General features: G+C 33.8%; 1 protein-coding gene across 1 annotated transcript; it reads left to right on the forward strand.

Moving 5' to 3' along the window:
* Positions 1-1,245: 1,245 nt before the first annotated feature.
* Positions 1,246-26,376, forward strand: LOC127835580 (uncharacterized). The gene is made up of 25 exons (XM_052362016.1): positions 1,246-1,329; positions 7,100-7,223; positions 8,293-8,395; positions 9,020-9,279; positions 9,526-9,709; positions 10,263-10,401; positions 10,572-10,789; positions 12,414-12,532; positions 12,662-12,800; positions 13,077-13,174; positions 13,451-13,598; positions 13,802-13,966; positions 15,848-16,090; positions 16,225-16,393; positions 16,486-16,583; positions 19,650-19,792; positions 20,331-20,456; positions 21,940-22,102; positions 22,274-22,467; positions 22,736-22,856; positions 23,191-23,320; positions 23,883-24,022; positions 24,211-24,363; positions 24,883-25,019; positions 25,915-26,376. The coding sequence occupies exons 3-25, from the start codon at positions 8,323-8,325 to the stop codon at positions 26,374-26,376; spliced, it is 3,822 nt and encodes a 1,273-aa protein (XP_052217976.1). The 5' UTR covers positions 1,246-1,329; positions 7,100-7,223; positions 8,293-8,322.

Below are 26,376 nucleotides of genomic sequence, written 5' to 3' on the forward strand. Positions count from 1 at the left end.
CTTGCATTTTTTACACCAAATCGGAATGCAAGCGCATACACATACTTAAAGTAGGTATTGAAAAACATATACCGTCCCTAGCTTCTACTTCTTTTCGTCGATCAATATGTTTGCTATTTAAGCTTATTGGTAAGATAATGCACACATTCTAATGTCGCTGCGGAGATAAGCCCAATCGATGGATTTAAAGAAAATATCCCTCCTGATAAAGAAATCTATAATAGCGAAATAATCGGAAAAAGGTAAGTGGATGTTTAAAGACATATGTTTACATGTTTTGTTTGTGTGTATGTCATGTTAAATAAATTTTCCAAAAGATAAGTTCATATTAATTTTTACACTAGTGCATCTTTGAGATTGACCGTATTGTCATAAGAGATTTTCAGTATCGATTGGAAGTTAATCGGTGTAGAAATGAAGAGGTTAATGTAAAATAACATAAAACAAGAGAGGTGTTTGTCAGAAACACCGTGCACATTCCTGCGCCGCTTTGATTTATTTAAAAAAATCATTTGGCGGGTTCATTACTTACCTCCCTTCAAAGCTTATTACTTCCCTTGGATTTGTTTTTTTGACCTTTGAGTTTTTCAGAAACACAATGCCCCCTGCTTCGCCGCTTTAATTTTTTATATCATTTGGCAGGTTCATTATTTACCTCCCTTTAAAGCTGATTACTTCCCTTGGATTTGTTTTTTTGACCTTTGACTTTGAAACATGACCTTGACCTTTCACCACTCAAAATGCGCAGCTCCATGAGATACACATGCATGCCAAATATCAAGTTGCTATCTTCAATATTGCAAACGTTATGACCAATGAACATTACCGGGGGCATAAAAATGAGTGAAAATCTCTGACCCGGCCCCACCCCAACCACCATAACTTTTGACCCAGGGGTCAGATCAAAATTCTAAATAGTGCAGGGTCGCACATATGCTCATAGCTACCATGTGTGTAAGTTTCAAGGTTCTAGTGCTTATAGTGTAGGAGGGGATAGTGGCCAAAACGGACGGAGAGACAGACTCACAGACGGCGGAGATTACCACACTATTCCTACGCTTTTCAAAAAGCGTGGGGATAAAAAGAAATCGATGACTGTAATTATAATTGAGCCGCGCTTTGTGAAGAGGGGGCTTAATGCATGTGCGTAAAGTGCCGTCCTTGTTTAGCCTTTGCAGTCCGCAGAGGTTAATCAGGGAAACAAATTAGTGCAGCGTAACCTTTTTCGTTTCCTTTGCTAGACTTCCTGCTTTCGGTTTTAAAAAGGTAAAATATTTCTTTTGTTTTGAGAATTTCTTCACAGAAGACACCCCAATTGAAATCGCTAAGGTATTGTATTTGTGGTGATGTAATGGCTTGATTGAATTTGATTTTATAGACATACTTATGCCGCATTTTGTACATGGCTTTTGACTACTGGTCATGTACGTTATTCCGGCCTGTACGTAAAAAATCGGCCACCTGTGTAAAATCATTTTCATGATCTTAACGCACATATTTTGTTTTTATTTAGAAAAATCAACATGAAAACCATCCTCACTCTCAATATTTTGCAAATGTAAGAAACATATCACTGTAAACTTTTGTGTTAAAATGTCACAAACATAGCAGGAAATATTTGGCTCATGGGGAAAGTGATGTCATCATTAGTTGCAACAATTATATTCATATAAGAAACAAATATATTTGATAAAATTATTTTTATTTTAGAATATCTAATAAACTTTAATTAAAGTTTTAACAATTAATTGTTCAAAAACTTATATTCAAACATATAAATCAGAACCTAAATATAAATTTTTAATATATGAATTACCTCCCTTTATAAGAATATTACTAGATTACATGTTTTAATATTATATATAAGCGTTTACTAATAATCAACACTGAAGTCAACTTTTCAAACAAAATGTGTTTACTTTTTTAGCTATGTTTGAAAAAATGAATTAAACACATTAAAAACAAATATTTTTTAATGAATTAGCAGTTTCCCATTGTTTATATTTATTAAAATAGGTAGGGGGAGTAACTGGTATAATAATTTCGCATTTATTTTAAATTTCAAGTCAAAAATTTTAATAGTATAAACATTGATTAATACTCTGAAATTGAGGACATTTGTCAAAAGATATTGCTTTGTAATTTTATCTGCAGATCAAACTGAAAAGTGGCCGATTTTTTAGGTACATTTAACCTACGAAAATGGATAGTTTACATGTCATCATTTTCTGTTCATTAAGTAACATTCACCGATCTAATTCTATTTAAATTTTCATGTTAGGTGAGTTTTGAACCCAGGATTATATATGTGAAGTTTAGTTTCAACCAGTTGCCTAACACTAAAGAATTTTCTTAAATAGTCCCAAAAGTGGCCGGAATTACGTACATGACCAGTAGTTCAACTTGTTGACGCTCTCAAATATTTAGGGGTGTTGCGGCAGTTTATTTAACCGATGACATATTTATAGCAACACCGATGATGCTGTTATCACAACTCAATATTTTTGTTATCATTATCATCAGAAATGACCGAGTTGGTTTTAAATACCATTGTCGGTGGTTCGATCCCAGGTGGAGTTAAAACTGGGTCGTAAGGTCAAATCATAGAAATACATTGATATCACTGTAGAGGCCACATTCATGCATACATATAGATAACACTTATGCATAATGTTTATCTTTACTATAATTCAGACGAGTTATATGCGTTCACTGCACACATGTATACTAGTTGCAATAATTCAACTCTTAGCTTAGGCTGAGAGTTGCAATGCGCTCTATCTTGTCCATGGGTGCAAAATGTTATCAACAATTCAAAGGTTAATGAACACTGAAACTGCCAGAGCTTATTGTAAAATACCTAACTTAACCACAAACGCATCCAAATGGTACCGTTAAAGCAAGAAATAATTGATTTGTGTCGACTAAGTTTTTTTTTATGTACGCTTTATCCGCAATATTGGAAAATTAACCCAATATAAGTCAGGTCGCATTCCACCAATATTTTGTACGTCGCGTTATGTGTTGGAGCCCAAAAGTCGATAACGATGTGGTATTCGATACAGAATGCACTGTTTCAAATTTAAACATAACAATGTCAGCGAGAAAAGTGTGTTGAAACATCGTCGTGTTTTTATCGGATGCATGAAACGGATAACATCCGTAGGTTTCCATTCAGGTAAATTTAACATGGTTATGAAGTTTATTCATTATTTTCCTCAATTTGTCTCGAACTACGTCTGTAACGTTGTTTAGTGAAGCGCACGGATTCCGTTCGCTGAACTGCACGCATGTGTATGAAAGAGTGCATGTGGACTCCCAGAGCCGCCATAGCAAAAATTATCAAAGGTTCTGGGAGTCCGTTTATATGGACTAACATGTATACTAGCACAGTATACCGGCACAGCAAATTTATTTAATGGTTTGTTTATCTTTACAAATTGACAGCCCATACTTTCATACAATAGTGTTCTGTAGGAGTTTACATGTGTGTCACATACATGTCAATCTTTTTGTGTGTATTTATCTAAATAAAATACCCTCTATGAACAAAATATATTGACGTCCTAACATTGGCCTTATGTAAACATTCTTTGGCTGATTATTGTAATTCATACACTTACAATGCCTGATACACAATACGTTTAAACCAATGAATAGGCAAAGATATTGACTTTCTGTAAGTTCAAACAATGAATATGCCACGCCATTTTTCGCTTATCGATTTTATTGTCTACGACAACAAGACGTAAATGCTCGCTCGCCCTGTGATTGTTTGGCTAGTTTAACAAAAAATGTGCCACATTATGCGAATTAAACACATAGCTTATTCAACAAGATATAATGTTGATCAAGACTCTGACAATGCTTTAAATGCTATGACGTTTGTACGTGCAAGGGACACACTTAATGCAATTGGAAATCTCAATTGTTAAGAAATTTGAACGCACCTTTATGGAGACGACCCTTTTTCGTTATTTTCGGCGTAGCTTACTTAAAACGCTCGTATATTTTACTTACGGTGATTGTGCAACGGGATAAGTGAACGAGAATTGAGTGAATTTCCTTAACTAATGGAATGCAAATTAATAAAAAAGATCTTTACAAATAACAATTGAACATTTAGTTTAAGGGTCTCAAGAAGTTTAAATGAGTAAAATAACTTGTATATTGCCGTTACAAAAGTACCATAAAGAAGTAGTTGCAATAATCCGGATCGCTGGGAGTTGCTATTTTTAAAAGGCTCTTTCTTTACATAAACTCGCCGCCTGGAATCGGTAATATGAGCCTCATTTACGGTTTTCTGGCATAAATAAACACAAACATATCATAACTATTTTATTTATTTCCCTTTAGCGCAAAGTAAAACAACTAACTGTATATGGTGTTGTTTTACAATAATTAAATTAATCCAAATTTCATACACATCAACTGTTACAGAAAATGTCTACATTATGTAATAGAAAACGCCGAGATATTCTAAAATGTATAAATTTGAAAACATGTCATTTTTTATAGAACCTTTATATTAAACCTAAAGGAAAACATTAAGCAGTATATAACGTGCGGCGTAATCACAATGTACCAAGAAACCTTTAGCACCGATATCACTGTCGTAAACATGTGTGCTAATTTAAATAAAACTGTTATACACCACCCACTTTTAACTGACAGCATAAGACGAGGCCATCAGAAATTCGGGAGAAATAAATGAATGCAGCATTATCTTTTGCCTTCCTGTACTATAATCGTCAATTAAAAACTTTCTTCTTTCGGTTTGAAAAAAGTTTTATCAAGTTTTTATTTTTAAGTATTGTGATTATTGTCCCCTACCGGTTTCACCGGAGGGGACTTATGGTTTGCGCTCAGTGTGTCCGCCAGTCCCTGTGTCCGTCAGTCCGTGAGTCTTTCACACTTTTCTGGATCATGCGATAACTTTTAAAGTTTTTAATATTTTGAGTTTACCTGAGCACTACGTGCTCATGGTGAGCTTTTGTGATCGCTTTTTGTTCGTCGAGCGTCGTCAACATTTTGCCTTGTGAACACTCTAGATGCCACATTTATTGTCTGATCTTCATGAAATTTGGTCAGAACATTTGTCCCATTGATACATCGAAACTGGGTCATGCTGGGTCAAAAACTCGGTCACTAGGTCAAAAAAAGAAAAACCTTGTGAACTCTGTAGAAGTCACATTTGATGCCCAAATTTCATGTTACTTTGTCAAAATGTTTGTCTAAATGATATGTTGGTTGAGTTCAAAAATGGTTTCGGTCTGTGGAAAAACATGGCCGCAAGGGGGGGGGCAGTATTCCTTATATGGCTTTAGAGAAACCTTGTGAACACTCTAGAAGTCACAATTTTTGCCCAATCATCTTGAAACTAGGTCAAAACCTTGGTTTCATTGATATCTCGGACGAGTTTGAAAATGGTCCAGATCGGTAAAAAAACATGGCCACCAGGGGGCGGGGCAGTTTTCTCTATATGTATATCGTGAAAACATGGGAACACTCTAGAAGTCACTTTTTTGGTCCAATGTTCATGAAATTTGGTGAGAACATGTGTTTTCTGGATATAACGATTGAGTTCGAAAATGGTTCGGATCGGTTTAAAAAGCATCGCCGTAGGGGGGGGGGGTCATTTTCCTTATATTATATAGTAAAAACAGCTTTTGAACACTTTAGTTTAGCATATCAAGGAAAGTAACTGCAAATAAAAAATTATGTTGAATTGACAGATTTGTCTCCCTTGTTAAAATATTTGTTTTAAGCACATGAAGATTAAGTGCAATTAATTATAAATGATAGTTTTACATTCTGGAAGATAGCAAACTTTTGAATATGTTTTTTTATTGTTTGATGATTCTGTACATTCTGGCATACTTTTGTCAAACAATTAAAACGAGACTATACGATTTTTATATGTGTTAAATTGTAATATAGTGATAAATACATGTTACAATAACACAAAATAGGCAAGATATTGAAGATGAATTTCATAAAATGCAGCAAAGACAAATTAGCGCCCAGAGCCGATGGTGACGAAGATATTTCGTATATATTTTCCTACAATAACCGAAGAATTCGTCTTTTTATTAGGATCGGAGTTAGTGTTCGTTTGTCGTATGAATAGACATCGCTGCAGGAATTTAAAACCAACCATTGAACTAATTCACATCGTACATGCATGATATACATTCTGGCAAATTCGACTGTGTCGACATTTTCGATTTCAGAATTAAATATCTGGCTTATTTCGCATTTTTTGACACACGTTCTTCTTAACTTTTATTGAAATATATGACCTTGTTAACACTCTAGAGGTAACATTTATTTTCCGATGATCATGAAACTTGATCTCAGGTGAGCGACTTTGGGCCTTTCAGGCCCTCTTGTTTCATAAATCTTAACACATGGATATATGGCAATATGGACACTTTGCACGTCATTTGGGTTGCACATTGTGGAATAAACTACCATTTTTATAACCCAGATGACAGTATTTTCCAGTTCTAAATCTGCAATAAAACAACATTTTGTAAATAGAGTCGTTTAATCTTAAGTTGCTTTGCTATGCTGTAATTGTTTTACATTTTCCCATACCCAATGTCTTATCATTTCGGATAAATAATACATGCATTCTTGATGTGACTTTTTAATTTTAGCGAGGCTGTTAAGTGTTTTCGGAGAAAACCCGAGCTATTGTCATAGCCTGCTCGTCGTCCGCCGTCCGCCGGCGTCGTGCTTAAACCTTAACATTGCCTCTAAAATCAAAGTGCTTCCACCTACATCTTTGAAACTTCATATGTAGATGCACCTTGATGAGTTATACACGCCACACCCATTTTGGGTCACTAGGTCAAATGTCAAGGTCACTGTGACCTCTAAAAAAACAAATTCTGACAAGCTTTCGCAGCCGAGCGTGGCAAACGTTATGCGGTGCTCTTGTTGTTTTTTTGTAGTCACCTTTAAATGTGTAATCCATCCAAATTTAATATGTGATATGACGATCATAATTGATACATTTGTGTTCATTGATCTGAATCTTAGTATTATATTTCATGTATTTATTATTATAAACATAGTATTCATTTATTACTAGTGCCTCTCTATGTCGTGCCACCAACAACAAGGACCACAACGGAAATAAGGGATGTTGCTCCTTCTTGTGTAATCCTTGGCGTTAGTGTGCATAACATTGTGCATTCTATGCACGTACTTTTCAAGTATGATTTTTTTTACTTCATATTGTTTTATGTACATGTTGTTTCAATGCATTGTGTGTATGTATTCTATATCCGAAATAAATCTATTTATCTATTTCATTTTTTTCCTACGTCAAAAATTCTGGTTGCGATGGCAACAAATAAAACAACAATAATGTCTGACAATGGTGGAGCCAGTATGGGACATATATTGCTTGGCAATAGTCTTGTTTGATCTCGTTTTTAAAAGGTATTGTGTGTGTTGCGTTGTAATAGGTTCATTGAACTCGGTTGTATAGACATACATGGGCCATATTTACTTTCATATTGGTAAGCCTTTACCAGGAAGAACTAAATGTACGTATGTGCTCATAAAAGCTTAAAGCATTCAAGAAGAACTAAATATAGAACATATTAACGCATATTTGAGAATAATGTGCACGTTTAAAGCACTCTCTTGACATCTTTAATGTAAATGCTAACATATTTGCAGCCGTCCTATACGGTATTATATAAATATTTCAAAAACTTCATGGAGTGGGGATACAAAATGATATCAGGAATGCAAAATTATCTTCTTAAAATGTGCATTGAAGTCTAATGCACGTATATATGTAATGTGTATTCATTTTAAGTTAGATCGAGCTATTGTGATGAAATTATAGGTTATTTAAAACTGTTCGGCGCTTCATGCAATCATGCAGGTTGTTATGGAGTATCTAAGGCGAATAATGATTTAGCGCCGTAAAGGGTGTATAAAAACCACAAAATGAAGTATTATATGAATGTTTTTACGGTTAGTAAATACAAATATTTCGGGATTTTCCATATTGAAGTCCAAGCGTTTATTTGCATAAAAGCAAACATTATCTATTTGAAAGTAGCAAGGATGTACGAGTGTTTATTATTTTTTACTGTATGTAATACATTGACAGTCTGTGTTGAGTCAAACCATTGTTTCATCTGCTGCGCTTATATATGTGGATTTAGATTGTTATCTTAAATACATTACATACTTGTACGATATTTGTTGAACTCACATACGGTACATACATTTTATACAAGTTTATATCTTACTCTTATTAAACAGGATTGGCGTCCATGAATTAATAACTTAAAGATGGACGCATTATATTATGACGATGATTTAAAAAAGCTGTGTGTTGATCTGTCGTTAATCTACCCACCAACAGGTACGTATTTAAGAAACGTTATGCCGTTCAGTATTCAAATACCAATTATAATCCAATTTCAAATCAAGTAATCAACGGACGGAAATCAATCGCGGAGCATTTCAGTTGTTTTCCCCACTGTTTGCATTGAATTGATAGGGCAACAATATTGGGACGACTTTAAGAAGCTTTCGATAAAATGCCCATACCGAGTCAATATCATTTAACGACACTATGTACCATTTACATGATGCTAATATACATATTAATAAAACACAATGCGGTTTGAAGTAAAACCAAAGAAAACTGATTATGACCAAAACGCCAAAAATAAATATAGAGGTTCATGACATATGTAAACGTGGCTTAAAATACAAATAAATGAAAAGCGGTTGCGATTGCATACGATTGTGATAAAAATAATTCCAGAATAAGCATATAATTGGCACATATTCCTGATGTGAATAACATCATTTCAATTTGCATATTATACAGATATAATGTTATCATCATATGACATGCGCATGTTTGTTTTGTATTACTATATACAATTTTTATTTAAAAATATTGTTTATAGTTGCTATTGCATATGAAACGTTTATGATTCGCAAACGTTTTATTGATTTTGTAATCTTTATTTTTTAGACAAGAATGTGATTGATCGCATTGTTCGTTTGAAAGAAGATGCACATAACTTTATATTGAAAGATGACCTAGTTCGTGCTGAGCAGTCATATACCATGGTTTTGCGAGCATGTGTCTTGTTAAGTAGCAAACAGAGAGTGTTAAAATATAAACCAACGTTTCTTTGTCAGCGGTCGATTCTTCGTTTTAAACAGTTCAATAACCGAGGCGCTAGAACGGATTTAACACATGCATTGACCATGTGTTCTACAGTGATTCAGGTGAATTATCTAGATGAAAATTATACATTTCTTTGTAAGAGAGCGATCGAAACACTTCAGAAATGAAAGACTGATGAAATAAAATACCATAATTACATAATAAAATGTTTTTTAATATTGAGGTAAATATCTACTTTTTGTCTGAACAAAATGTGTCACTGATTAACAGGTGTGTCGCTCATACAATAAACCGCTTACGCACAATGATTTCTTCCAGATAACGCATTGTTTTGATCTATTTTAAAGGAAATGTACACGGAAAGAAAAGTTGTTAATGCTTTTGAATCACTCATTGGAGTAAAGCACACCGTGAAGGAATCTTTTCGATTCCTTGATCGAGAACTGTGCGCCGGAAACGATGGTAATTTTGATGGTATAACATCCATTGTAGCTGATATTTGTGCTGTTATTCCACACATTCCAACCGCAGGTATAACCAATTTTATATTATTGTTTCATCATTTGAGACCTAATGTTTGTATTACATATTTCCTTATAAAGTAGCAAATCTTCTACCCTGGTTAACACCGAACTACACAATAGTTAAAAACTATAAATATGTTATGGTTTTTATATTTTATTGTTACATTTAGTTTGTTTTGACGATGCTTTGAGAATATGTAAAAAACAAATTTTGCTGTATGGGCGACTGGACTGAGAACTTGTTTAAATATTCCCTAATTCCTTATGGTCTGCATCTGTCGAAACAAGGCGCTTCGCTATTGTCATTAATATGTGGTTTTCGTTTGGTACGTTCTTTGTGCTGTCCTGTGCTTTTTGGTCATGGCGCTTGTCTCTTTTTATAAATTAGAAATATTCGCCGCTTATATGATTATCTTCCTTTTGAGGTAACCGATTTCGCAATATTTACATTCTTAATTTTGTTTGTATACATAATTCTGGTGTTTAACTTTCAATCACATATGTGTTTATGTTTAATCGTATGAATCTTATATAACATATATCGTTCAAATGCCTTTCAGACGAAACGGAGGCCGTGCTTTCCAACAGTGGTGTACTTGATATGGTATCGTACAAATTCAGGAAGAGTCTTATTTTTAAATTATCCCATAACCAAAAGTGGGAAAGTCTTGCGATATTAATATCGGGCTATACGAAGAGGTAATACTTATTTGAATTTCTTTATAACTCGATATCTATTAATACTTATATAGGAACGCTGTCGACAAGTTATTAAAGTCTTTTTACAAACAGAACATAAACTTAAACTTCAGTAAAACTCTACCGCATATTTATCTGCCAATTGTTCTTGTATACAAGTTTTGTTTTAGTGGATACGCTGCATGTGCAGTGAACAAATTATACAAAACCAACTGTGTTGACATAAGTGTCGGAAAACTTCTCTCCGATTCAACGAACCACACGTTACGTCTTTGGGGAGAAGATCTGGCTGTTTCATTAATACGCAACGGGGCCCAATGGAATGACATCGGAACATCGCAAGGAGTGCCGATTCTTCATTATTTGGTGAAAATGTCACTGGCCATAGGTACTTGCACATACATTATACATTATTATGTTGTTGATTTTTTGGTTAACATATTAATGTGAATAATAGTTGAGATTTGTTCTTTAATAAGAGGTTAATACCTCGTTTCTTGAGGGCCAGAAGTGATAATCGGCCCACAGAGTGAATAATCGCCCCAAAGGCCGTAGGCCTGAGGGCGATTATTCACTCCAGCTTTCCGTTATTTAATTTTCATTCAATTGAACACGCAAATTATGACGTATCTCATGTGACGTAATTTCTGTGACAAAACGCAGTTTTAGCTAGACTCTCTGGATTTTAAGGACAACAGTTCCGTCGTGGAGGATTTATATTTAACAGTTAAATATTTTTTTCCATCGAACGAATCCAAAACTTATTTTGGATAGTGTTTGTCATGCACTATTAGGAATCATTTTTGTGTAGTCGCTCCAACAAGTCATTCAATCGTAAATCGTGTTTTTGGTGAAAGTGGTTACCGTTAGCATTCGATACAATCGTGTCAAAAAGTGTAATTAAAAATCAATATAAAATAACGGATGGAATAACAATAAAGGACGGAATAGCACATCGTTGTTATTTTATTATTATAAACATCGGATTTAAGTTGTCGAGGCATTGTTTCTTTAACTATTGATTTTGCTGTTTGTCAGTTCGATGAATACTGTTTTATCTCAAATAGAGGCATATATCTAATGTACAGAAGAGTTTCAGTTTTTATCGATATTGGTATAATCCAAACTGTATGCTGCGCATCATTAACAGTATGTTGGATTCTTTCGTTGAGTTGTAGTAAGGTGGATTTATCATCGTTGACTGAGACTGAATGTGGACGCCATTTTGTTATTACGTAACGCGTTATGACGTCACCGGGGTTGATTATCGATTATCAATATTTTGCCCTGCAGGGCCAAACGTGATAATCACCTTGCTTTGACCGATAATCACATGCATTCGGGTCAATTTTGTTACTATATATAGTGACATAAGTATTAATAATTTTTAATGCAATAAGTGATGTAGTCACAACACTTTATGTTTGATACATTCTGCATGTTAGTATGTACCTGTATTAAAGATGAATTCTTACATCAAACTAACCCGATGGTTGCCCAATTAGGTTCATAAAAAGTCCGTCGGACTTATTAGTATCGCACGCAAAGTGGATATTGAATAACCTGTAAGGAAATAAACATGGTACACATATATTTTCTCGTAAAGTTAATAGCGATTTACTTGTTCAACGACTTTACTGACAGATGATTGTGCATAATTTGCTCTTTTATATAATCGTCTGGTATAACATTATAAAAAAACAAGCTCAATGTTGGGTATTCAGATCAGTTAAGTAAAAAGGTCAGTTCGGAGATGACTTCTTACAGTAAATGGGCCTCCCGTATGGGGATCATGGACGAATTCAGTTAAGATGTACGACTGGGGTAATGCATTGGAAAACCATTAGGCAAACGTCTGGACTCGAGCCTTTAAAATTGTAAACCTTTCATACGTTTGAAAAAAATAACGTTTGAAAGATAAGTTATAAAGTTGGTATACATGTACTTTTCATTGTGTCGTTTACCAAAACAAATAGTCAAAATGTAAAGTATGAAATCTCCATTGTTTCTAGAAAGTGCAAAACTACTTCAGCTCGTCATGTCTTTGTATGCAACAGACATATGCAACATTTTGGCTGAAAAGGATAAAGAGGGAAATACAGCTTTTCACATTCTCGTAATGTCGCGAACGGTTTGTTCTTTTGATATTTTATAATATAACATTATGACTTATGAATGTTACATGATAAATCGGTTCTTCTAATAGTTTTCAAAAAAGATAATTCGGACATTTTGTAAATTGTATCCGTTTGATTTACAGTTTGGTACCAAAACAGGAGGGCTTGTATTGGATTTATTTTTGAGACATGGAATATCATTAAGTCTGAAGAACAACAAAGGAAAAACTGTTTTAGATTACCTTCGACTTAATCGATTGCAGAAAGCAGACGAACGGTCTGGTATGAAATCTTGAATCACTCAGTAATCCGATTGTACAATTTAACAAAATGTAACATTTACAATGATAATGGGATATATCAGAAATTGTTTCATCCGTTCAAGTGTTTCATGAGCCATTTTTGTATTTTGTTTGTGTCAATCGTGATGAATATTAATTTGGATATATTTTGGTAATAGTGTCCGTTACTGATATGAGACATGTACATGCTAACCGATATTACTTTTATGGGTGTTCGATAGAATTAAAAATGTATGTATATACATGAACAATTCAGGTTCTGCCAAATCAACTTCAAGTTGGGATGATACTTTCACTGATGGATACAGCACAATCTCGAAAAGATCAGACAAAGAAGCATCTCTTGATACCATGGTTAGTTTGGCCTGTCTTTGACTTATATGGTCAATGTATGAGGAAAGATTGTTACGTAAAAATCTTGAATCCAGTCACACAAATATTTGCGTACATGAAGTTTTAAGCTAACGTCTTTTAACATGAATCGCATTTTTATTTTCATTTTATTTAACATTCTAGTCAAGAAAAATGTATTACAAAACACAAGAATGGGTCTCGGGCCGAAACATAAATGTATTCTTCTACTGCATATACTAACAAATTATTCTTTATTATGTTATGCTCAAATTATAGCGTTATTGCTTGTGCGGGCGAGCATTAGAGATTCTTACCAATGTCAGTGAGAGTTTTGAAGTCTACATGAATGGTATAGAAAATGTTTCTAAAGACGACATGATCATATTGCTTGTGAAGGCCGTAGAATTGCTTAAAAACACACCAGGTATTTACGCTTAATGCATATTTTACTGTTACCAGTTCATGTAAGTTCACAATAAATATAAAAAAATCGTTAATGTTCATTACCTGTTTCCTTATTTCATTTATAAAACAACCATTTACTGTTCAATTACCAGCATAATTGAGAGTGAGAAATTTAATAATGGTTCAGATCATTTTGGCAAATTTACACGATATGTTCACCAGAAAGGACACTAACAGAGATGTACAAACAGTTGTATGCTGTGGATGCTGCTTTGTGGCCGCAGGTTTTAGAAATTCTGAATCAAAAAGCAGACTGGTGGACAATAGGTATCCTGCTTCTGGGACCAGACATGGAGCGCAAACATAATTATGGTTCATTTGTTTCAGGTTTGTTATTTTCTATTTTGGTTTGTTTGTTATCACTAAAACATTTATTTTGCAAACAAAAACAATATAAGTTTCAGTTGTTTGTTTGTCTTTTAGATTTGCGCAGTTTTAACAATATTTCAGTCATTTTACCGCGTTATTAAGCTTGTTTAACCGTACTAGGTGCACATATTTATTCTTGTCAATGACAACAACCATTTAGGTATTAGGTAGTGGAAATTTGGTCGTAGAAATGATTTAATGTCTAGTCCCCTCGCAAGTTATGTGTTCTTGTCGGGGATCGAAACGCGTTTCTCAGGCCTTAAAAAAACTTGTTTGTTTCAGGTTACAGGCTCAAAAAAATTAGGGTCGGTAGGTCGGGAATTTCTTCTTTTCTTTTTTTTTACTGTAGGATCTGATAAAAACTGGTGGCAACAGTGTGAATCAGATATGCGTAAATAACCCCATGTCACTATCAATCGATAATTTCAGGGGTTCATCGCAATTTTATGGCTTTGTTTTACCTTCATGTACCAGATTTATTGGTGCGAACAGTGTACTTATCCGCGATAAAACCATGACAAGTTACGTAAGAGACTGATTTTAGCAAACGGGTGTTACCCTCCTGGAAATTTTGCTTTTCATGCATAAAATTATCAAAACATATTTTTCGACACGTACTCTGTAAAGGTTTAACAAATCAATATTTAATTCATAACAAATATAACACAAGTATAAATGTTCCGTTAAATTCCCAAATGAGAATAATAACTTGTAATCCGAAACACACTTCCGATTTTTTAATGTTAACAAGACGTTTACAAATGCTTCTATTAAATAGAGTCGTCATGTATATTTCCCGACAAAAGAGCGCGAAAATTATGCGGCTATGTTCAAGGTCGAGGAAAGCATGCGTGTATTGTTTTTTTTTTATACAAACTTTGTAGCGCAGTGAACATTGAAATCTGATGATTTCCATTAAAAGTTTCTTTGGTAATTTTTAACAAAATTATTTCGCTAATATTTTGACATTTCCTCTAAATTAATTTCAAATCAAACACGACCTATCTTTATCGTTACGGTCTTTTAATTGAGTAATTATTGTAACAGTAATCGTACAAGAGAACATCTGGACGGAACTGGATTATGTGTTGTGGGTTATGAAAACACGCATAGCAAGTCTACTGACCTATTGTGTAGACTGCTGTTTGCGGTGTTTGGACAAAGAGATTATTATGTGTGAACTGAATGCAACTCTGCCGATTTGGTCCATAATTACCGGTAATACATTGTTTTGAATGTAATTATTTTTTATCAATACATTTGCGATCTAAATCGCTGCCGAATGGTGTAAAAGGCGAATTTTTTTATTGTTTGTTCGAAAAAAAAATGCAGTCGGGGGTAAATTGATACGGTCGGTCGGGTAACCTGAAACAAACATGTTTTTTTAGGCCTCAAAAGTGTAGTCTATTAACTGAACTTGCCCGGTTAGCGTCTCGTGTGAATCACTAATAGTCTAATAGAAATAATACTTTTTTTATTAAAATGCAGAAACATTTATTTGAATAAGTACACAAAGATTTCTTTTTCAAACTGTCATTATTAAGAACAAAATTATATGGGTCGGATATGTAAATATGTTATCTCATTGGTTTTCTTCTGAGAGCCGAATACAGAAACGAGCTGTCATAAATTACAACTGCTCTTTTATCAGAAGATGTAACTGCGGTATATAATACTTGTTAACTAGTTAACCATAACAACATGGGGTGTCGGAACAGATAAGCATTAAAAATTGTGTATTTGGACAACTAGTTTGACATTGCGATCCATATCATTATTAACATCTAACCAACGGATCTGAAATCGAACATTTCCCATATTTATTTCTTTAATTTTCAGACAGTGATACAGTCCGATTATGCACTGGAGTTGTTAGCACTAGTTCATTGGATATTTTGAATGCTGCTTCGGTTTACGCCTACTTAGAACGACGTAATAGTTTAGAATCAATGTCGCTGTTTTGGTTGGAGATTACTATATTTGCAATATTTCGCAACCGAGAAGAATCATTTGCTCAATGTTTGTGTGTAGATGAATCCGACAATATTCTACATGCTTCTGTAAGATTTGCGTTGCTTACAAGTAAGTGTATATCTTCTGGTCGCCTTGAATTTATATATGACGTCACGTCAATAATACGACTGTGTTGAAATTTAGTTAATCCAGATAAAACCTACACAACACAATTGCTTATATGTTGTTTATATTTTTTTCAGACACAACATCAATAATGCGTGAAGTCGTCCGTTATACTGAAGACTTACGTTCGCTCGAAAGGAATGGCAAGGGTGATACGGTTTTTCATACAGTATCAAAAGTACGAAATATATCGGATTACAAGATTATGCAAACTGTCACTGATATTCTCGTCGAACAAGGCTTCAGGTAGTTTTTGTGTATTCAAATCCGTTTCTTTTTCTTGAAACAAAATACGTGTGATGTAAACAAACAACAATGGTTGATGTAATAAATTTCAGCGCTTTGACAAAAGATGTCAACGGAAACCGACCTGTAGAATTTCTTGACAGAAACTGTCCAGGGAACATATTTGATATCTTCTTTGACCCTGATCAGAGTAAGTTCATATTTTATGTACAGATGAAAACAACAACGTTTTCGTGAAGTGTCTTACAAAACGTAAACTTACCAATCATACCAATTAATAAATGTCATTAATACGATTTCATCATGCTAATTTGTTACTTCTCATCTGAATACACATTCTTTGAAAAAATGGAAAGGACAGGGAAAATGATATAACGTAAAAGACGTTGCTTTAAAAAAATTCTGGTTTTACCATATTTTTAATACATGGTTTGTCGCCTTATTCATGGCGAATATTGAAAGCCATAAAGTATTTTCAAACAGGTGCACTATTAGAAATTTCTGACGTATTTTTTTGCAATTGATTGGGAACAAATTGAAATAACGAAAGTCACAATTATAGGCTATTATTTCCATTCTTTGAATGTGTAAATCGTATATATTTATTTTTGAATTTCAATTACTAGTCTCCGATCAAAAATCGAAGCTAGCAAGCATTGTGTGATAAATTTGACAGATACGACGTGGTACATATCCGTTACTACTACTTCTTTAAACAAGACGTTGTGTTCTGAACATGCATTTTTTCTTCTTGAATGTGCTCAAAACAACATTCGGAACAACATACAGTCTTATGATAAAGTATTGACTCTTTTACTTATATATTGTATATATCCAATGAATTATTATGGCCAATTTGTATCTTACTTTATTTGATTTAAAATCTAGAGCTGATTTAATTAATAGTTGCACGGATCATTAAATATGGTTGGATTTGAAAGCTGGATAAAAAGTTAAAGCCTTTTACATTCATAATAATCGGCGTGCGGACTTACACATCTGTTTATTTTGGTTCATTTTGTTCAAATAATTTTTATGTGTGTATTGCTGAAAAGGCGATTATAAATTATAGACATAATTTGCATAAGGATTTTCAGCAAGTTTGGTTCAGTTTTTAAGACAGTGATGTCAAATTTGCGCAATTTTAAACTTGTGTCGCACTTAAATCGAAACGTATTTCTGCCAAAGTGATACAATTTCACAAATATACTTAAGATGTCATTAAGTTAGAGTATAAGATGTCATTAAGTAAGAGTATATTAAATGCTTAGTTTTTATGCCCCCGAAGGCCCCCGAAGGAGGGCATATAGTGTTCAGACTGTCCGTCTGTCTTTCCGTCACACTTTGCGTTTAGGTATCGAAAAATGCTCATGACTTCTATGTCCCTTGAGATATAGCATTCATATTTGGTACGCATGTGTATATGGAAAAGGCCTTTCCATACGCACACCAATTTTTACCCCTGTGACCTTGATCTTGAACTAAGGGTCTGCGTTTATGTTTCGAAATCTGCGTTTAGGTTTCGAAAAATGCTCTTAACTTCTATGTCCCTTGCGATATTACCTTCAAATTTGGTATGCATGTGTATTATATGGACACGGTCTTTCCATACGCACAAAAATTTAACCCCTGTGACCTTGACCTTGAACTAAGGCTCCGCGTTAAGGTTTCGAAATCTGCGTGAAGGTTTCGAAAATTGCTCATAACTTCTTCTATGTCCCTTGAGATATAACCTACATATTTAGTATGCATGTGTATATGGACAAGGTCTTTCCATACGCACACAAATTTTTACCCTTTTGACCTTGACCTTGAACTTAGGGTCCGCGTTTAGGTTTCGAAATCTGCGTTAAGGTTTCGAAAAATGCTCATAACTTCGGTGTCCCTTCAGATATAACCTTCAAATTTGGTATGCATGTGTATATGGACAAGGCCTTTCCATACGCACACACATTTTTACCAATTTAACCTTGAACTTGAACTTAGGGTCCGGGTTAAGGTTTCGAAATCTGCGTTTAGTTTTCGAAAATTGCTCATAACTTCTATGTCCCTTGAGATGTTACCTTCATATTTGGTATGCATGTGTATATGATCAAGGCCTTTCCATACGCACAAAAACTTTTACCCCTGTGACCTTTACCTTTAACTTAGGATCCGCGTTTAGGTTTTGAAATCTGCGTTTAGGTTTCGAAAAATGCTCAAAACTTCTATGTCCCTTGAGATATAACCTTCATATTTGGTATTTATGTGTATATTTACAAGGCCTTTCCTTACGCACAAACATTTTTACCCCTGTGACCTTGATCTTGACCTTAGGGTCCGCGTTAAGGTTTCAAAATCTGCGTTTAGGTTTCGAAAAATGCTCATAACTTCTATCAAAGCGTTTATAGGGGGCATATGCCATCCTATAGTGACAGCTCTTGTTATGTAAGTTATGACCCGTTTTAGCCCAAACGACTTTTTTAACATGTATGGCCAAAATCCCGCTTAGGGCTTAACGAATATCGTTTGTTGCTGGATTGTTTCCTGAAGAAAATTTGAGCGAGCGAGCACAATGCACAGGCTAAACGAATAGTTTAAAAGTAGTGTATTATTTCCAGTTGCTCTAGTTCACATAACGTGACGTGTATTTATATGTTTATGAAAAGAACGCTTTGAGATTTGTGCAAAACAAGCAAAACCCTTCTCTAAAAAAGGGCAATGATTCCTTTAAAACGGAATACAAATACTTGGAAATATTTTTCAAAGTTACATCACATTCTCAGCAAAACACTTCTTATTCATGTTCAACATAAATACAAAAATGAACCAACATTTCCAGGTGCGTAAGCTCACAGATTGCACATGATGATTAATATGACTCGAAAGCTTTTTCTGTGATTGTTGTATCTTTCGAAAATAACCACATTCATTGGTACAATTAAAAGTGCAAAGGTTACATGTATAGTTTTCTACGAATCTGTTATCATTTTATCTCAGTATTGATGAAATTAGCATGGCGTTGTATTACTATCGAAATATGACATAATTTATACGTTCGGGTAAAGATAAGTTTAGTTCCAACTCATTACATTTAAAAAAGCATGAACAATATGAAGATGTCGTAATCCAAATAATATTGTTCTGTTATTTGTATTCCTACTCATCAATTCTCACAACCTTGCTTATTTTAACGCCGCTCATCTATTATCATATTGGGATATTAGTCAACAAACTTTGTTTTCTTAATCTATACAGAGTTTATACTTCATTTTAGATGTACATTTTGCGGAAATATCCCGTAGCAATGCCAGTGGCGATGCTATGTTCAAAGACCATTGCTTAGAAAAAGCTATACAGGACTACACGCGGGCAATCACTGTTCTACAAGAACATTTACCACAGATTCCACGTTCAAAGGTCAGTTGCTTTCTGTTTCACTGTACAGAATATGATAATAATGTTTTTGTGTGATGACTTTAAATATTGATGACGTTTGGTATTTTGATTGGGAAATTTGTTAAGACTGACACAATTTAAAATATCATATTTCAACATAATGGAAGTAATGCAGATATCTACTTTAGTAAGTTCATTAATATAAATCACATTTGAAATTCAGATGCGGATCTTTGTAAACATAGACAGCACAAAGTTCATTGAAAGGAATCGAATACGTAATGAATATTTATTTTCAAATCATTATTTTGTTTGTAGGTGTTTATCTGTCCTATCAAAAGTTTTGCATACCAAAACCATACTGAATTAAATAACGTATTGGTTGATACGACAAAATGTTAAACTAAGCTGCTGCGACCATACTTTATATCACAGACGCTGATTAACGTAATGGTTATTTTGCATCAAAAGCTTTATATTCGTTGCTATTTTATAAGTGTATATAAGGTTTTAGTAGACATTTTGAATTGTTTTGTATTTTGTTTCTTATTGAGGACAGAAGAGTAGTCTAGATATTGAAGGTATGTTTATGAAATTAACTGACTGCCTTTTGGACAAGAATTTAACACAAGAAGCTGTTGAAAACTTGAAGCAATGCATCGCAATGAATGAGCACTATTTCAAGGTACGTATCATTGAACTATTTATAAAAACTCCTCAGTTTGCATGCAAATTTTATAAAATCGTTTTTGTTGCCAAGTAATTAGAAAATAATATATTATGCAATATTATATTATGTTATATCATGTTTACTAGATTATATTATATTATATTTAGTTTTATTTTATTTTGTTTGTTATATGAGTTATATTTTATAATATTTCTTTATAACTAAAGTGTCTGATAGGCCCAACGACATTGCCTGAAAATGAAACAGTCATACATGATATTTTCTCTCCAAACGTGCACCAGCATTAATTACTTAATTCACATAACATTTTTATGACTTAATTCAAATTACAAAACCTCCTTTTATCCAGTTAAACACTTTGTTATGTTTTTATGTTTTATTGTTTTGATTTGCTCTATTGCACCTCATCAATATTTCAAACTGATCAGAACTTTGCGCAATGTCAAATGAAGTCAACGAGATACTTCAATGACAGTTCGAAACAGTGTGTCAAAGTATTGATTTTCAAAATCAAGGGCAATATTTTGAACTGTCGCCCTCGGTCTCACGGCCTCAAGACAATAGTTAAAAAATATTGACCCATCTCCTTCGGGAAAATACATTTACCCAAGATGCCAATGAAATATGTGTATGATATTACAGAGTGATGTGAAATGTACTTGTTAACATATTTTTGTCATTTCTGAAGTTTTTCATTAATTGCTTTGCCGTGAAAATTTTAGCGGAATTAAAGAGTTCACTTATAACAAAATTTAAAAACAGCTATTACAGCGTTTTTTAGTTGGCCCAACTAAGAGTCAAAGAGGGGTTGTCCCGAATCAAAAGTTACTACATTTACCCCACGGTAAACCTTTCTAGGATAAATCAAAGTGTGCTTGTTAAGCTTCTGTACGAAATACAAGTATTGACAAATTTGAATTAAAACAATAGAAACGCTTCCAAGTATGAATTTATTACCTTCAAACGACGATTTCTCAAAAACCGATTGTTTTCAGTATATATTGATTTGTTAGTAATCTCTTTTTTGCCATATTGTGTACAGTGATGTTTAAGTCATATATTTACTATTATTTGATGAAACGTTAAAGAATTCTCAATTCGCCAATCGTCAATCTAATGACATCAAAGATGACTTCATAATATTGAAATATTTACATACAACGAACTGTTTTCATGTTTGGATGTTTTATTCAATAGATATTGTCCTTTTTGACAATATTGTTTTTTTCCCCTACAACTTTTGTCATATGCAGCCATTTAGATATTTCGTCCGCTTTATAAGAGATATATCTCCTCAGAATTTTCTATAGTTGTATTATTACTATGTATTCGTTGTATTAAGTACCTTTATGTAGAGTTAGTTTTAAGTATATTACTAAATAAAATGTCGAAACAATGTTCTACCCACTCAGTGTTCATAGTCTTGGTCATTAAACATTATATATGCAAATGACCTACACATATGGTCTGTTTTCAGGCCAATCTTCGTGTTGGTGTGTTATTGCGAGGTACAGATGATCCACAAGAGGCCTTAAAATACTTATTAAAGGCATATCATTGTGTTAAAGACGGTGGGGAAGACAGCAATAGTGCTAAAGAGCATGTGTTTACAGAAATGATACCTGTCTTACAATCTCTTTGTAAGTCGATCGACATTGTAATTTACCAGTATAAATGCTCAACTACTACACAAGGGTCTTGGTAATGCACATTTTCGAGAAATTAGTTGAAGTCTTATGAACATATTTGTCTGCATGTCATTGCTGAACGCTCGTAATTTAACAATAACAATTGAATCCTTTAAATAACAGCAAATCGAAGCAAATCGCTCGTCATTTCGAAAAGCGAAGCTCCTATTTGGGCAAGGGTGTGTTACAAATTGGTTACAAATGACGACTGGGAGGCTGCAAACGTGGCATATGAGCAGTTTCAGCACAATGAATGGAAGAAGGACCAGACTTTGGCTCTTAATCTCAAACCGTTTTGCGGTATAGATAAACTACAGGTCTGTTACGATGTTGAATGTATGGAAAGAAAATATACTAAATAAAATACAAGTAAGAGTCTGCTCAGAATGACAACGTAGAACAAATGGGGCATTGCTTTATTAAATGACACCTAGAAATGACCTGATCTTACGAAGAACATATATTACAAACTTTACAAGTATCTTTCACTTATATTTGATCCCCATTTATCAATTATACACGTATAATGTCAGTAGCGTTTGTGATCGGATCTTGTTTAATCAATAATAAGGATTGTTTATACAGAAGCATCCATGGTGTTTGGGTTTGATCCATTACCTTCTGGAGTGTGGGTCCGATGAGAAAACACTTTCATTTGAAAGAGAAAATACATACTTACAAGCTGTGGTTAGAGTTACCCTTGTCGGTGAGAATTCGTCGTGTGCAATAACAAACTTGTGCATTTCAAATATTTATTTTTTCTTTCTAAACTAACAACTCAATATTTTCTTCTATAGTTTGAATTGTTCATTTTGTTTGTTTAAAAGTAGAAATTACTCAACAAATTAAACTGTTTTCTGAACAAAACGTTGGATAATATGACTTTTGGAACAATTCTCATTTTCAAGAACACTATTGAATAAAATCATTTAGTTCATACACGTTTAATTTCATACACAGTTCTGCTGTAAATTATTTCATTTTTTTCAAAAGTCTTGAACTACACATTCGTAATCAAATGTTACTTTTTATTGCAATAGGAGGGTCGGAGCGGCTGCTTACTTTTCTGCTGAGCCGTCCAGAATTAACTTATCACTTGCACGTTGACACCAAAGGCAACACGTTGTTGCACACAGCCGCAAGACAAGCAAATGTAAAGCCGAAAATAAGGTAAATGGTAATCGTCGACATACGAGGTCGTACTTTTGCATATTAAAGTTTGTGCAATTAAAATCACACGTCGTAAATATCGTCGTGAATTTACCACGTAGCTTTATGAAACTAAATATGTAATAACACGTACGGGGTGTTAGCTGCTTCGATAAATGTTTAAAACGTGTCCTTGTTCTTGCAACCGTCCTGCTAAACTATTTACACGATTCACGAAACTCTTCGAGCATTATCTGAAATCTGATTATTTACTTTGCATAGGACTACTTTGATTTTCTATTGATACTCGGTTAATAATCCGCTTCGTACTCTTAAAACAAACACATTCACTTTCAAAGTTTAAATATTTAATTATTTTTTTAAAACTGTTTGAATACTGCAATAAAGCCATATGGATATCGACTGCAGAATTGTGCCAACTTCGACTTTGTATATTGGAATGAAAATAGCAAATACACATTTTTTATAATGATTTACGCAAGGTATTCATTAAAAACAAAAAAAAAACAATAACAAACAACGCATTATGGTAAAGGTTTGTGTTTTATTGTTTCCTACTCAGATATAAAGTATTAAATGAATTGGTCAAATGCCGAGTAGATGCCAGTGTTCAAAACATGGACGGAAAAGTAGCCATTGAATACCTCCCGACAAGTGAAGCAGATAACATAAAGATATTGTTACAAGCAATGCATTCGAAAGGTAAGTTTAAATTGCTTACACGTGATTACAATTGCGATAACAGCTGAAATGGTTAAACGCTCAGAATCCATTAATAATTAAAAACAAAGATGTATTATATAAGTTGTTAAACACGATAAGTGAGAAACTTGGTATGAATAATTCACGTTGCTTGGTATAACTGATTGAACTATGTTAACGGATACCAGGGGTTCATATGTTGATGACAAAGGCAGCAAATCTAGGACAATACAAACTTCTGTTGGCGTTGCTGAAGTGTGGTGCCGATCCCATGTCACTTTCGGGAGAAGATGGAGATACTCCCATGCATGCTGTTGTTCGGCTTGCCCTCAAAGATGGAAGTACGCATATGAATAAATATATTACCTTCGTAGAAACTTCTATAGTTATTTACTCATTTATTCGACGTCAATAGATTCCAATTTTCATCTGTTAATATGTTTAGTTATAAAGTTCCGCCTTTTAATTATGGCAACTCCAATAGTTAGTATATGATCGGACACACGTTGTTAATAAATACCAAGAAAATACAAATTACCACAGGAAGGTTTTTACATCTTACTAGCAACGGAACTTGTAACTCATTTTTCGTAACGATTTATTTCAATTTACATGGAATGAATTAATCATTCTGTAAGATTTTTATGTAACATAATTGTCACCACAACACTTATCATTTTCAAAAAACAGTTTGAAAGAGCTGTTTTCTTGCGTAAAACTATTTATTCCAAAATGATATTTCTTATTGGATAGGCGTAAATTATTGAAAAATATCGCATTTAAATTATTTATCAACGAATATATGCATGAAATGTAATATCGCACATTACATTGTGTTACTAGAGTATGTTTGGTTTCAGATATCTCTGTACTGGAATATTGTTTAGAACGATATGGGAATGAATCTAAACCTTCTTTAGACCCAGAAAGGTTAGATCCAAATGGGGATTGTCTGTTTCACCTTCTTGCCAAAAGTACTTCGATACATGTGGTCAAGGTAAGTAAAGTATCAACAATTTACAGTTAAGGTGTTCCATCAATTACAAAATTGATAAGGGAAATTTTAAGAATGATCATATCAAAAACGTTTGCTTGACCAATTCTTAAGAACATACAATGACCGCTCAATAGCTCAACTTTCATTTATATTATAACTGGCTTAATTGTGTGTCAAACTTTTGTTTATTGTTTTAATGCAAATGCAACAGATGGTTACGCTGATTTGTGTTATTTAATATATAAGGTATAAATTGTGAATAGTTGCAGGCCGCCTCTGGTTGTATTCGCTAGTATATTTCGTATAGGCCTATCGGTTAGTTGTATTTTAAGCATTTAAGCCAATTTCATTTTGTGTATTTTTGCGAAGGTTTACACGACAAGCATACATTTGGCAAGTGCTGAATGCACAAAAAGCATATAAGCCGCGCTCTGTGGAAATAGGGTTTAATGCATGTGCGTAAAGTGTCGACACATATTAGCCTGTGCAGTCCGCATAAGCTAATCAGCGACGACAGTTTTTGCCCTAACTGAATTCTTGCTAAGTAGAGACTTTCTTGAAACGATAAAATATAGAAACGGAAAGTGTCGTCCCTGATCTGCACAGGCGTATATGGGACGACGCTTTACGCATATGCATTAAACCCCTTTTCACAGAGTACGACCCGATATGTCAATTATGCTGACCAAGTTACCCAAGTTCGAAATAGTTTTGCCGGGTGTTAAGGCACAACATACACTATAAAAGCAAAAGCAAAAAGGCATAGACAATTTCGTTTTCAACATATCGGGTTAATACAAATAAGTTAATACATGTTTTTTTTTCTGATTAATATTGAATACTTTCATGTTATATAAACCCATTTTGAGAAAATCCATTGATATGTGCATTACAGGTAGTTAAATGTTTGTGTAAGTTTAAAGTTTCTGGAAATTACTACAACCGTGAAGGAAAATTGCCTGCGGACTGCATAGTGAATCGAAAGGATGGCCTTTTACAAAATCTAAAAAAGGCGAAATCGTTTAAGGCGCGACACAAACAGTTGTGTAATAAGGTAAAAACGGATGCTGTTTTTCTGGTCAAACAAGATTCAAATTTGGAAAAAGTTGAGAAAGATTTATCAAGGTCAGTTGTTGAACATGCGATTAAAAAAGTTACAGAAAAAGATAAAATAAAAATCCGTATCCGAAAGATGATTGAGCAGTTAGCATCAACTGAGACACTTCCTGACGAAACTATTGAAACACATTTGCAAACGACAAATACGCCAATACAGACAGAGTATACACATAGTTCTTCAGCAACGCATATTGACATTAATAACACGATAGAAATAGGAAGATATTGGAAACATTAA

The sequence above is a fragment of the Dreissena polymorpha genome, chromosome 6 (genome assembly GCF_020536995.1).
Source record: "Dreissena polymorpha isolate Duluth1 chromosome 6, UMN_Dpol_1.0, whole genome shotgun sequence".
Classification (NCBI taxonomy): Eukaryota; Metazoa; Mollusca; class Bivalvia; order Myida; family Dreissenidae; genus Dreissena; species Dreissena polymorpha.